This window comes from Lagopus muta, chromosome 2 (genome assembly GCF_023343835.1).
Source record: "Lagopus muta isolate bLagMut1 chromosome 2, bLagMut1 primary, whole genome shotgun sequence".
Lineage (NCBI taxonomy): Eukaryota > Metazoa > Chordata > Aves > Galliformes > Phasianidae > Lagopus > Lagopus muta.
Genome location: NC_064434.1, coordinates 81691632 through 81705494, shown reverse-complemented (window position 1 = coordinate 81705494; position 13863 = coordinate 81691632). Strand labels below are relative to the sequence as shown.

The window sequence follows — 13863 nt, the reverse complement described above, 5'->3', positions numbered from 1 at the left end:
GGGACTGGCTGTGGAGGACAATAGCCTGTCATTGTGATATTAAATTTCAGAAGAGGAAAGAAAGAAAATAGAGGAAAACAGCATTGATCCAATAGGGTGTTGATTCCCAGCAGTTGACACATGAAACAACAAGGCAGTAACTGCATCCTTTTGTCAGTTCAGATCCCACTGAACCATCACACTGACGGTCTTTCCTTTACCTCTTCCATGCCTGTTTAAAGCAATCTGGCTTTCAAGAGGGATTGTGTTGTACTGCAGGGAGAAATGCAATTATGTGGAGAGAGACTGTCTTGTTAAAGCATGCTGAAATCTTATGGAACAATTACACATTTTAACTGAAAAATGCAAAATCCTTCTAGAATGTTACAGTCATTCAAGTCTCAAGGTTGTGTGACTTCTTGAACGTAGCTGCCATTTCCAGCTGTTCATAAAATCTAAGGTAAATACTAAAATCTAATGTCTTAGTCCCACATTTTCTGCTTTGTCCTCACTCATTTCTCCTTCTTCTCCCCATTTTTTTTGCCATGCTGCATTTACCAAAAGTGCTCAGCCTTCCTCATGAGTATCATGAGGATGCCACTTGGAAAAGGAAGACTTACTCAAGATAAAGTTATTTTCTTTGGTCAGAAGAAGAAACAAACTTGTAAACAGCCACAACACAAAACCTCTTTGACTCAAAATGATGCTGCCAAGAGAGCAGAGCTTTTGCTGCAGTGATACTGGAGATAAGTTACCAGATTGCGAAAACAGGCAAAGCTGCCAAGCTTAACAAAATAACAACAAAAAAGGCATTCCACTGTCTAAGAGGACAGTCTTTCCAGCAAACAAAAGCCCACTCAAGTCAGTATCAAACCAGCCTATTCCACTTTCATGTTTTGTTTTATAATTAATTTTCCTTCTTTTGTAGCTTTGCAGTCAGAGGGTTTGAAGCTGAAATAACTGGGTCAGGAGACAAAATTTCTAGGGCCGAGAGCCTAATGAATCACTAACTACAAAGAAATACAAAGCCAATAGAATGCTTTAAATGCATTTTCTTTGGAATAAACTCACTCTCACTTCTCCACAGCAAACTATTTCAGAGACTCAGTAGATAGCCAGTCACAAGGCCTGACTAATTACCAGAACGGGTGAAAAGCTTTAGAAAAGCAGGTACTACCAACAATATAGCCTTAAATGTAGCAGACATAGTTGTTGTAAGTTTTGCAACTTCTGGTCTGATGGCTTCTCTGAGGTTAGATTGAGTACTACTGTTTGGGCAGGTACCTCTCCAGGGCTTGATTTTCTGTAACCTAATAGACTATTTGTATACAGTCACTTATGTGAAGGTGAGTGGCAGGAATGAGAAGAGCAGAACTCTTTTCTTTCCCTTCATCTATGTGACTAAACAATGCATAAAAAGGTAATTACCCTCTGCTTGAAAATTGAAGGAAAGCTTTCTCAAAACACTGTTACATTTTGAATATTTTTTGAAAAACAGCTTACAGAAAACGTTGGGAAGGGGAGATCAAAGGAGAGAGTGAATCTGCAAACAGATCTTTCCTGTCTTTCTTTTACACGATTATAGCCAGAGATGTAAGAGGGAAATATTCAGTGAGATTACATTTGCTTAACCATTGTTCTCTATTGTGATTTGCAGTATCTGAACAGAACTACAGTGTCTGGGAGATGTGGAATGACAGAAATATCTCTGGGATGTTAAATAGGGAAATACAGCATCTGTAAAAATATAGTCTTTGATATAAACTTCCACAAAACAATAATGCCAACCACCCACAAAGATGCCTTGATGTTGCTTCTAATTTCTTTTATTTTGCTCTATTTTTATATCTTGTAACTTTTTAATTTGATAAAGATCATTTGATACAAATTAACTTTCTGAAAATGTTGTCTGTTACAGTTTAACTTGCTTTGAGGGAATGCTTAACTGACTGGAATTTTGCTTGTCTAACAAAGTAAGCCAAGATATAACCACAAAGTAAATACTTCCCTAGGTAGACTAGGACGCTGGTTACTGGCGTGAAAGTTGAAAGGCAAGTATACATCACTATTTAGAAGTGATTTTCAAGTTGCATCAAACATTTCCAGCACACACATACAAAAAATGTCTTGAAGGTCTATGCTCTTGTGGATTACATTGTTGGGATGTCAAAAAGGGTTTTTTGTTGACACTACTGCGCTTTCTTAATGCAAATGTCATGGGAAATATCTATCATATATCATAAGATCATATGTCAAGCCAAATAAATGGAAGAGAGCGTATAAACAGGAGGGGGAACGGCTGTTTACAAGGGTGGGTAGTGATAGGACAAGTGGGAATGGTTTTAAACTGAGATGGGGGAGGTTTGGGTTAGATATTAGGAGGAATTTTGTCATACAGAGGGTTGTGAAACACTGCAGCAGGTTGCCCAAGTAGGCTGTGGATGCCCCATCCCTGGAGGCATTCAAGGCCAGGCTGGATGTGGCTCTGGGCAGCCTGCTCTAGTGGTTGGTGACCTTGCACATAGCAGGGGGGTTAAACTAGATGATCTTTGAGGTCCTTTTCAACCCAGGCCATTCTATGAGTCTATGAAATTGATTGCTGTTCCAAACATAGGGATGAAATCTAAAAGAGTAAAAACAGCAATGATACTGAATAAATGGTAGAGCTAATGAGGGTAGAATCAGCTCACACTAAGTTAAGCTGAGAAAGGGATTTGCCTAATCTTTCCTTTGATTATATCTGCATCAATCTTATTTGGTGGGGCTGTTCTACATCACTACATTTATTCTTTTTACATTTTCACAGGACGTAAACGTGATAAGCATCCAATTAGACAAGCAAGGTTGTTGTGATCAGCCCATAAATGACCTGCTCATCAGCAATCTTATGTAAAGGGTGAAACTGTGCAATTTTGCTCCAGATAAACAAAAGCTCAGCAGTTGTCTTTCACAGAACTTGTAGATATAAAACAGGAATGCTAATAGTGCCACTGTTCTTCAACTGTGCCATTCTGAAGGCTTGACAGTACTATTTCATTTAAAGGAAAGAAGTCAAAAGAGAAAGAAAAAGCTGTACAGAAATGAGTTTAAGCTCACAGCAAATAATATTTCCCCTTCCTGCCATACCTCCCTCCCTTTCTCCCTTTTTTCTCTTCCTCTATTTCCTTCCCTTGTTTTCCTTCTTTTCTTTTCCCACTTTTCCACTGTATATCACAATCTTTTTTCATGCATTTCTTACTTCCCTTTCTGTAGTGTAGCTGTGCAGAAGTACTGACGAGTAAATGTAAACTTAGCTTTATTTTGAACAATCAGTTGGATTCCTTGATATTCTACCGCCGCTGTACACTATATACTGCTTTCTCAAACAGAGAATGCCAACATTTTTATCTTTCTGAGTTTAGCAGCATTAAATTAACATTTATTATTATCATTATTGAAAGCAGAAAAATTGGAAGACATTAAAGAAAATACAGAAGGAGGAGTGGAAAGAGGAAAGCAAACTACAACTCAATCTTCTGCTTTATCAACTACCTAGGATTTCTCAACTGCAGACACAAGTAATTACGCAACGGTGTTCTTTGAATTGAAAAATGTTATGAAATGAATGTTATGAACAGCTGTGAGACGTTTTAAGGCAGTTCTGCCCTTATGTTTAACAGTGAACCTCCAGCAGTAGTTCCTTTAAAGAAGGGCCTATGTTGCTTATTAATAACAGATGCCAAGACTGGTGATGTTCTGCTTGCATGGAACAGGCAAAAAAATGAAAGTGTTTTTTCAATTTCTAAAAGTTATTTCCTGGTCAAATACCAGGAAGTCAGATATGCAGGTTTTCCCTCATCTCATCCTAGACAAGAATTTCTGTAGTCTGTCCTTTCTTTAGCCGCAGTACAAGACCTGGCAGTGTTCCAGCCACACATGAGGACAAGTTCACATTTTAAACTTTGCCCTGTAGCCCAAAGTTTCATAAGGTGTTGAGAAACAACTCTCAGTGTGTGCTTAGTTTGGTTAACAAGGCAATCATGACTCAGTGTAACAGGTCTATCAGCTCACATAGTGCTTTCTCCTTTACCTTTCTATTATTATCTCATGATTAAAAAGCATTTTAAAATGTATCCATATCTGAAACACCAGAGTAGTCCAGCACTTCACATTTTTGTATTGTTCTGAGATAAACTCTGAGATACACACAGAACACTGGTATATATGTAGCAGACTCTGTCCTTTGATTGCCAATGTAGGTGTGATGCTTCTTGGTCAGCACGCTGACTTTTGTGAGTGGCACACTGCAGTGCCTTGAGAAAAGCTCTGTGCAACTGTGCTGAATTAGACTGGGGAGGCGTTAAGCATGTTAAGCATGAATTCAGCAAAATCTTGGAAGTACACAGCAGATTAGACTTCTGTAATCTAGGCTCCATGAAAGTCAGACAAGAAAGCAGCAGTGGTAAGGGCAGGAAATTGCACTCTTGAGAAGTCGCACTATGGAATTACTCTGTACCAAACACCAATGAAAGTCTGCATAACGTATGGAAGACAACTGAAAGCCTAGTGGCAAGAGTCTCTGTGGATCCTAAAACTGCCTTGAACAACAATCTTGAGCTTCACTAAAGTGCCACTGCTTTTTTCAGTTAGATGTAGATAAGTATTTTTTGCCATGATGGAATGTCACACACAGCTTTGGTTACAGCACAAGGGCATCACACTGCACAGTACCTCAGCTTAAATACATAAATCTCAAGCCTCTAATTCCTCACTGAGTACTAGTTCTTCAGATAGCTGCTGAGAGAGGCAAAGAAAATCAACCTCCAGCCACTGTCTCAGTTGTGCAAGAACTTTCACTCTTCAGAACATACGATAAGACTGTATTCTAGTAAATTCCAGTAGAATGGAATTATCTCTTACACAGATAAGTCCTTACATTTATGCTGCTGTTGTGTTTTTCTTTTTTAAATTCTAGATAAGCATTTCTGTCAATCAACAGTAGCAACTTCTGAGAGTGAGTTGTTGCCTTTGGAGGTGTAAAAGCTGATTTTATGCTTGTTTACTGAAAAATGCCTATACTTACACATAATAAAACCCAAAATATCTTCACATATTCAAAGACATTTCACTTTTAACTTTCTTGACATGTACATCTTTACTGTATTACAGATGTAAGTCAAGCTTAATACAGTATTAAAATAACTCTAGAACCAGTCCCTTTATTGAAGATAAAAATAATTAAGGGAGAATCCTGTGGACTTTTCAACAATATATAATTTTTGGTCCCTATCTCAAGTTGTAATTAATTTTGATCTTTATGCATTTTTATTTTTTTTTGCAATTGAAATATTCACTTAAACAATTATTGCATTTAATAGAAAGCTAAATTCCTTTCTGTATTTCAGCCTTAATTATCATTATCACTTGCTGTTCACTTAAAGTCAGGAAATCCTCTAATTAGAGTTATTTCTGCTCTACAGGAAAAGGTAACCCTTCACATATGCAATGTAAATGTAACCATCAAGCTTGCTTCTGCATTTTTTGAAAATTATAAATAAAATCAGCATTTACCTTGTTATCCTCTCCATTGTTTCAATCTGTGTATGCATTCCCTTGAAAGTACCTCAAAAATCCCATGCTGATGAGAATGGTTTCAAGATAATATTTGGCCATGTCACATATCATTCAAATCCATATTTGTTTTCAAAGGCCTTCAGATTTAAAAAAGAAAATAATATTGCATTAAACCTTGAGATCTTTCTACCAGGTTACATTCAGTCTACAGACTGAACAAAGTCTAAATGCCAAAGACTGAATTAGACATAAGAAGGCATTTCGCTAAAGAGTAAGGATTTAAGTATAACCCAATTAAGGGTATGAATCTGTAACAATACATGTAACTACACCTTGAAATAATAGCTGACACAAGCAATTATAGGGTCTAGTCAATCACGTATCAGGTATTACTGAAAGCAGGATTTCTCATTCACATCTCAGCAAGGAATTCTTAATGTCTTTGTAGCATAAGAAATTGGTAATGGAAAATGACATGATTTAAACCAGGAGATTTATCACAGGAGCAGCACGGTGCATAAGTTGTACTCTCACCAGCTACAGCAATACAAGAGCTGCAGCATTTCAGTGCTTAGAGCAGAAGAAATCATGTACGGAAATGTGTCTTTCAAAAGTGTAGCCAACAGAATGAGGGGAAACTTTTGGGGAACTGTGTCCTCCTTTCAGGTATGAGACAAGTTCAGAACAACCTCACCTTCAGTCTGGTCATGTGAAAGCACAGGCAGCTGGTATGTACCAGGATGGTGGGCCACAGGGCACTTCTTCCTAAGATCCCATTCTTGTGTAATGGTGGGAGTGGAGGGGAGAGTGCTGGGAAACCAAAATGTTAGTTGGTTTTTGTTAAGTTTGTTGGAATGTCTCATAAAGATAGAAATAAAAGTTCGGTCTTTTGACAAAGTTTTACCTTGTTCCCTTTTAAGACAGAGATTGAAGAGGAAGTCTTTGCTTTCACAGGAAACGTTCTACTGCTGATAACAGGATTTCTGGTCCTCAGCCTGTCGCTGTGGGGACTTGTTGGAGTAAGCTGTGCGAGCCCTTCTATCAAGCACCTTACACAGCCGTGCTCAGGGAGGCCCCACATGGCCTGCAGGCCTCGGGGCTGCACACGTGCATCGCGTGAAGGGTCGGGGCAAGGGCGGGGACAAGCAGATGACAAAGCGATCGGTGGAGGCTTTGCCCTCGCCAGTGCGGAATGCGGGGCTCCCGAGCGACATCTGGGACCCTGCCCCGCGTGGGCCGGCTGGACCTCGGCCTCCGGGCACCTCACCGCTCACCACCCGCCCCAGGGGACCGGACTACAATTCCCAGCGTGCAGCGCCGCTTCTGCGGCCGCTCTGATTGGCCGCCGCTCCTCCCCACGTGACGGCAGGCGGTGTCGCGGTGGCCGTGCCGGTCCCCCCACCGAGTGTCGCGGGCCGCATGGCGGCGGCGTGGGGGCGGCGCGGGGGTCCCCTGCTCCTGCGGGGGGCTCTCGGGGCGGCGCAGGATCGGGCGTGCAGCACCGGGGCGCCCGTTCGGGCACCCACCGGCGCGGCTCGAGCTCAGGTGAGTCCGCGCGCAGGGCGCCCGGGGATCGGCTTTGTAATGAGAGCGGTGCGGCGCCAGGTGTGCCCGCAGGGGCTGTGCGTGGTGGTCGGTGGGTCTCCTCCCGGAGCGGCTGTCTAAGGCGGTCCCGCCGGCGAATGCCTGACCTCACAGGCAGAGGTTGCAGCTGTCAATCCTGACGCTGTGTCCTGCGGGTAAAATTGAGGGGACGTAAACTGTGGGGCGCTGCTGGTGGTGAGCCAGGCTTCCCTCGGTACGCTTTGTGCGAGTTCTGAAAGTTTCCCTGAGTAACTGTGGGCAGCGTAAGGTCCCCGTGCCGTCACTGCCGCTGCTGAGGTGGGTGCCACGGGGATCTTGGCTTCGCCCGAGATCACATTGCAAAAACGGTGTTAAGTAACTTGCATGGGAAAGATGAGTGGATAATAACGGATAATAAGTTTGCAGTCCACAAACTTAGCATGACAGTACGTCAGTTCCATGCCCTTACTTTGCTGAGATCAAATTTGAGCTGCCCCAAATCAAAATTAGGGGTGGTTATGTTCTGAATAGCCATGTGAGCTGTACCACGGAACTGTTTCTTCAGCCCCTCACGTGAAGTAAACAAAGGTGTTGTGTGTTGTTCAGTTCCAGCTTCTCCCACTTTCACTTCAGATCCCTCAGATACATTTGGTTTCTTGGTGCCCAAATGCAAGAGAAAAAGCTCCGCGTTGAGGCACAGCCATCTATCAGAGGCAGGGTACGACATCCTGACTAATCCACTGGTGGTTTATTGATTTTTCTTTCGATTGCATGGCTGGCTTCAGCAAGCACACTGTAACCTAAAGCTGCCAGTCTTGTGTCACCAGAATTGGATGCATTCACTACCACTTACTTATTTACAGAAAGTCAAACAGATTTGTACATTGCTTTGTTGAACAGTTACTTGGCTCAACGACCTACAAAAGTTAGTTGAGGTTTTGTGTCTTTTTTTTTCTTTTTCCTCTAAACTAAACATTTTAATAAATTCTGATTAGAATTAATTCTCATAGAATGTTTGGAGGGGACCTCAAAGATCACTGGGTTACAAATTCACACCATGGGCAGAGTTGTAACCACTATCTCAGGCTGCCTAGGGCCCTATCCAGCATGACCAGTTACTTTCTATAAATCAAGTGGCTGTAGCACACAGTCAGGAATATTTTTGGAAAAGCTTGATTTTACCATGTAGGTCTGAAACCCCTATATCCTTTAGGAGAAAAAACCACAGTGGTTGAGAGTATGAAAGTGATTGGGAGATTTGTTTATGTGGCAATAACCAATGACAAGTGTGCTGGAATACTTGCTAAAACCTTGCAGGTCACAGCAACCAAGCCAATGCAGAAGCAAAGATAGTACAAACTTCTTATGATATGTGATAAATATCTGGGAAGTTGATGGTAAATGGCTTAGGAGTAAAACCCAGAACTTGGCTGGACTATTACTGGACTGATTCATCTACATGATAAAACATATTCATATCTTAGTATTTATGATACAGTTGCCAGCCAAGGCAACAGTTTGAATGTTCTATTGCCAAGGGTAGAATCTCTTTTTTAAAGATTAGATAATGGCAGGTAGCAACAGGTACTCTGAGAGCCCCTTTTCCTGCATCTCTGGTTGTGTGAATCACTCCAGAAATGGTTTTACAGTTAACAGTGGAAGATCTAATGCCAGCCTGTCATCTTCTGCACAAGATCATATATATATCTAAATACTTTCTTATTCAAGAATATCATTATGTAGGATTATGTATTTCAACTACAAAATGGTATATTTTCCTATATAACTTTTTATTGTAAGCAAGAAGTTCCTGGGCAAAAATACAATGAGGAAGACAGGATTCTTAGTGTAATAGGGCTTCTGAGTGATAACATTAAGGAAATTAGTCTTTTTTTTTTTTTTAACCCCTTTATAAATATGTCACTTCAGTAAAAGTCTTTGGCATCCTATTATGAAGTTTAATTTCAGCTCATGTAAATCACGTAACTTAAACATAGTTGACTGAAACTTTCTTTGCACTCACTGGAGTAAAGGAAAGAGCCCAGCTAGTCTAGAACAGACCTCATATGGCCTTTCTTGTCCATTCATGCCTGAAACTCTGTGTCCTGGCACTCCATTTTGTGGGTAGCTGTTCAAAGTCCATGAGCAGCACTTTCTGTGCCAGAAGCCAAAACTGAAGCATGCTGTTTAGGGCCAACTGTTGTGCAGCAGCTGTGGAGCTTTCAGAAAAACATTTGTCTTGGACTTCCCAGCTCAGACCTCATTCTGGCACTTGACCTACTTAAACCCATTTCATCCTCTGTGGTTGTCTGACTTCCATGTTGAACAAGGACACCTCACTGCTTGCCTAACCCAAGACATTAGAAGTGAGGCATGAAACAGAAGAGCTCTTGCTGAGTTGTATCTAAGATGTTGGCAGATTAGTGCTAGGCCTTTAGGCTGGGAAGGCAGCACTGGTGCATGGACTTGTCCAGCAGGACTGCAGGAGCTGAGAGAGCCTGCAGGGTTTGGCAGCAGGAGCCATGCTGATACTGTTGTGGTGGTCCTTGAGGCCAGGCCAGAAGAACTGTTTGGTAATATTGCATTGTTAAGGAGCTCTCTGCTCTTGTTTAACTGAACTTTTCCACTATCTGTCAGTTTGTGGTATTCCTGATTGTTATTAATACTGGTGACAGGTTCCAATTCTGCTGGATTGCTAGAAGAGTTCTTGTGGAAATTACAGGTGAATTGGCAGGTTTGAAGGGTTGACAGCTTGTCAAAATATAGCAGTCATCTAAGCACTTATTCTTTCAGTACTGGTTTAGAACATGGGATTGACATCCTAGAGGGTGAAATTACTTTTTCCATAGATCAGATGTAGCACACTCTGTGACAGGGCATGCTCCTATGTGCAGAAGACTCTCCTGTCAATTATAGAAGGGAGTAGGGGCTAGGGAGTAATAGCCCTGCCTTTTGAATCAGAAAGTTATACGGTTGGATATCAGTAGGTTAAAATAGTCACAACACCCTTCTTTTCCAACTGTAGGGAACTGAATAACCATTTCCCTTTAGCTTGGGAATGGTAGCAGGCAGCTTTTGCTGTTCAGTGGGTCACTCAGAGGCTACAAGTGCCTCAAGGTCCAATCTCACCATACTCCTTCCTGTCAGAAAATCCTGCTTATGAGATTGGATGAGAGCAGGCTTATTCTTTGCTCTCAGTTACCAAGTATCTGGGTTTCTGCCTCAGACATTTAGCCTTCCCTGAAGAATTGATTAAGAATATGAGTCAGCATTGGCTGCAGTGGCAGATACGGCAATACAGGATTCACTTCTGGAACTCAACCTGAGTGCTCTTGAATTCATGGTGTCTCCTAATTCCTCCTTGTGACATCAAACAGGACAGAAACTGAACTAACAGCTTAAAAATTCCACTGTCAGTTACTCTTTTCCTCTTAGACAAGACCATGACTGGCGCTAGCAACCCTATGAAACTTTTTGTTTGACCATTCCAGCACTGAAAAGTATTTTCCAGCAAGAAACAAAAGTCAGTTATCTCCAACAGGATCTTTAAGCAGTATTAACACTAGCTGCCTGGTGAGCACATGTTCTTTAAATATTGCTTCTTGACAGTTGCTTCAGAGTAATTAATGAAGGTCAATATTATTCCTCATGTAAGTCTGCTTTAGTTTCCATGTCTGTAACATCTACTCTGCCACGCACAGTAGATGTGACTCAGGAACAGAATCATTGCTTCCTTTAATCTCATGCCACTGATCACTTTTTCCTGAAAATTACTTCAAGCACATCATTGTGCTTGTAAAGAAATTATGCTACTTTGACATCCATTTAATAAAATAAGTTCACTTATTTTGACTTCAGTCTATCAAGAGAATAGCATTTTTCTTACTTTGCCTGTAATTCTCAGTCCAGAGTGGGGAGACAGAAGGTTGATGCTGTTCTGCCTTCACATGCCATGGGTAAGGAGGTCTCATCCTACACAAAGCGCAAAAATGAATGACTGAGAAAGAAGCAGCAGGGGAGCGCTCTGCATGGAAGGACTAAAATAATAAGCATGGATGTACTTCTCATTTCAAATATGGACACTTTCTTAAAATAACAGATAGGAGAACACCAGAAATATAGCCTGATGAGAATGTATGTGAGAATGTATACGGTGAGAATGGCTCTCAAAGAACAAACATTGTGATTTGAGAATAGCAGTATTTAAATTACCTTCATATTTTCTAGCTGGGAAACAAGTGGAGTTAAGCCTGAATATTTAGTTAGGCTCTTCTTCGACTGGTTTGCTAAGGAGTTCTCATACTAAATGAGAAAGAACAAGCACTTCTAACAAAGTAAGCTCCCAGTTTTTGATTTCCTGGGGAAAATAAAGCTGTACAGAACTTGTAAACAATCCATAAGTGCACAGGCTGCAGCATTTCCCCAGGGAGATTAAGAAAACATGAGTTGTTCTTCCTGTGCACATGGGAGAAGAGTCCTGTGCAAGAATGAATCTGAGCAGTGTACATGTCAGTGACAATAGCTGTACAAACATTAATCCACAGACATCTTTGTTACTGCAAAGGAGGGAAGGACACGACTGTGGAGGACTTGGCTTTCACCCTCTGGAGGTCTCCACTCGGAGCAAAACAGAAACTGAAAAATTTTGTCTGGGAGATAAGCAAGCACATGGAAACAAGTATGCCATTTTATCAGTGTTAAACAGAAGCTTTCAGAGCTCTGAAGTCATCCACCTTACACCTTCTTTAGCCCCTCTACAACCAAGGTTGTTTTCAGAGGCTTTAACTAATCACAAAGCCATTTAGATCAGGAAGCACAGGAAATTGTTTAAAGGCTGATGGGAAGATTTTACTGCCAAGAAAGACTGCTCCTGCTTGTAAGTTTACCAGCAGCCAAAGAGTTGGCTCAGCTAGAGTCAAAATAACATCAGTTGCTGGTAGCTGAAGTTGCAGCTAGCAGTAGTGGGCCTGATGCACCTCAGGATATAGTTGTGCTTTTTAGCTGCTGGGGCACATGGCTGATGACTCTTAGTGACAGCTCAGCCCCCCCCCCCCCCCCCCCCCCCCGCCACACACAGCATCCCCTGCTTGTTCCTGCTGAAGGCCCAGACTTCCCACCAGGTTTTTCTTATGTAACACAATGGAAAGCACAGCAGAACAGCGAGGGCATAACTACAACAAGTGAGGATTTACTCAAATGCAGCAGCCACGGAAATAAAGGAAAGAAGTTACTTACCCACAGAAGGCCTCAGGTAGGCAGTAATCTCCAGCAAAATACGCTTGCCTCCAACTGCAGCCCTTAGATGAGGTCTGGGATGGGGTGGATCCTAGCTCCACCTCTTCTGGTCACTCAGGTACATTGCATTCACCTGAGCTCCCCTGGGTTGGCCCTGCCTTGCCACCAGGTGCTCAATCACTGGTTTAAGCCATCACTTAGCATTTCCACTACAGCTTATCACAATGATATTGCAGTTCTAGGACTGAGTCAAGTCTTCTAGGTCCCCTTGCTTTATCTTCTTGCTGTGTGTATTGATGTAGAAACATTTCAAATGTTCTTCATTATACCTGGCACCTCATGGAACAGACAAGGTTCTCACTAGTGTGCTGTCCTTCATGTTTTGGCACTCTATCCTATAGTTTATCTCTTGCGTGCCTGATTTTATTCCTTTCCCCCTTCAAGTCTAGTTTAAAGCTCTGTCAGTCAGCTGCCAACTCCTGTGCTGAGCAGTTCTTTGACCTGAGTGCACCTCGCCCAGTGTGCCTACTGCTGCTGTCAGACACTGACAGAAAGCTTGGGCACATCCTGCAGCCTGAGACCTAAATGGCCACTTGTGTTATCTTGTCCAGTTTTGCATTCTGCATCTTAGATTTTTGTAAAAACTTCACGTGACCCTTTATCTATTGTGGCCTGTCAAAGCTAGCCAGCATGATTTTGAATGGAGGTGCAATTTTGTGGCTGAATTTTCACCTTCTTTTTTGGGGGGAGGGGGAATGCCACTTTATCTAGAAGTGGTCTGGTAAGTAAGCGTTTAAGGCCAGGTTGGATGGAACCTTGGGCAATCTGATCTACTACTTGATCTAGCACCTGGCAACCCTGCCTGTGGCAGAGAGGTTGAAACTTGATAATCCCTTCCAACCCAAGCCATTCTGATTGAGTGCTTCTCGAAAGCTGTATTGCTCCAGAATATGATACTCTGTTAAAAAAAAGAAAAAAAGTCAGTAGAAATCATCTTAATATTTATTTCATCAATGAAGACATTATTAAAATTCTGAATTTTTTACACCTTGAACAGCTGGAGTGTTTAGGATCATATAATACCTCTCTTCCAATCCCACTCACCTCATATTTGTTGTCTTTTATCAAAGACAAGCATTTTGGTAATATTCACTTGTTCAGATTTGGACAGGAAAACCTTTCTGTAAATGTTCTTTAAGCAAACATGAAACTCCATAATTATGTACAGCAATAACTTGGTTTTGCTATTGGTAGGATGTTATGTCTTGTATTGGAAGCTGGAAGGGATGCAAACAGAGATGCAGAGTTTCATCAATTTTTATTTATTTTGCGCTAAACTGCAGGGACCCTTATAAATGATTTTGGTTATCTGAGAGCTACAGTGAGACTGGTGGTGTTCCTGGATCACTGGTTCTCAGATACAAAGAGACGCAATTGAAAAACACTGCCTCCTGTGCTGCACAAAAAGTCTGAAGCACCTGTGGCAAAGTGGCTGTATCTTAAAATGGGAAAGCTGATAATACTATTCTATGG

At 41.7% G+C, this 13863-nt stretch overlaps 1 protein-coding gene and 1 long non-coding RNA gene across 5 annotated transcripts in view; one reads left to right on the top strand and one right to left on the bottom strand.

Moving 5' to 3' along the window:
* Positions 1 to 6915, bottom strand: part of LOC125689164 (uncharacterized) — a 335705-nt gene extending 328790 nt beyond the window's left edge. Inside the window, exons 1-3 of one of the 2 annotated variants that reach the window (XR_007375090.1) lie at positions 6437 to 6915; positions 6227 to 6342; positions 5530 to 5669 (exon numbers count right to left, since the gene is read on the bottom strand). This is a non-coding gene — a long non-coding RNA (uncharacterized LOC125689164). The remainder of the gene's footprint in view (positions 1 to 5529; positions 5670 to 6226; positions 6343 to 6436) is intronic. The other variant, XR_007375089.1, reaches the window with a different exon arrangement.
* MOCS1 (molybdenum cofactor synthesis 1) overlaps positions 6901 to 13863 on the top strand; it is a 34266-nt gene continuing 27303 nt past the window's right edge. For 2 of the 3 annotated variants that reach the window (XM_048936018.1, XM_048936020.1), the window contains exon 1: positions 6901 to 7077. In XM_048936018.1, coding sequence (XP_048791975.1) covers positions 6952 to 7077 — 126 coding nt within the window. In that variant the 5' untranslated portion in view covers positions 6901 to 6951. The remainder of the gene's footprint in view (positions 7078 to 13863) is intronic. The other variant, XM_048936019.1, reaches the window with a different exon arrangement.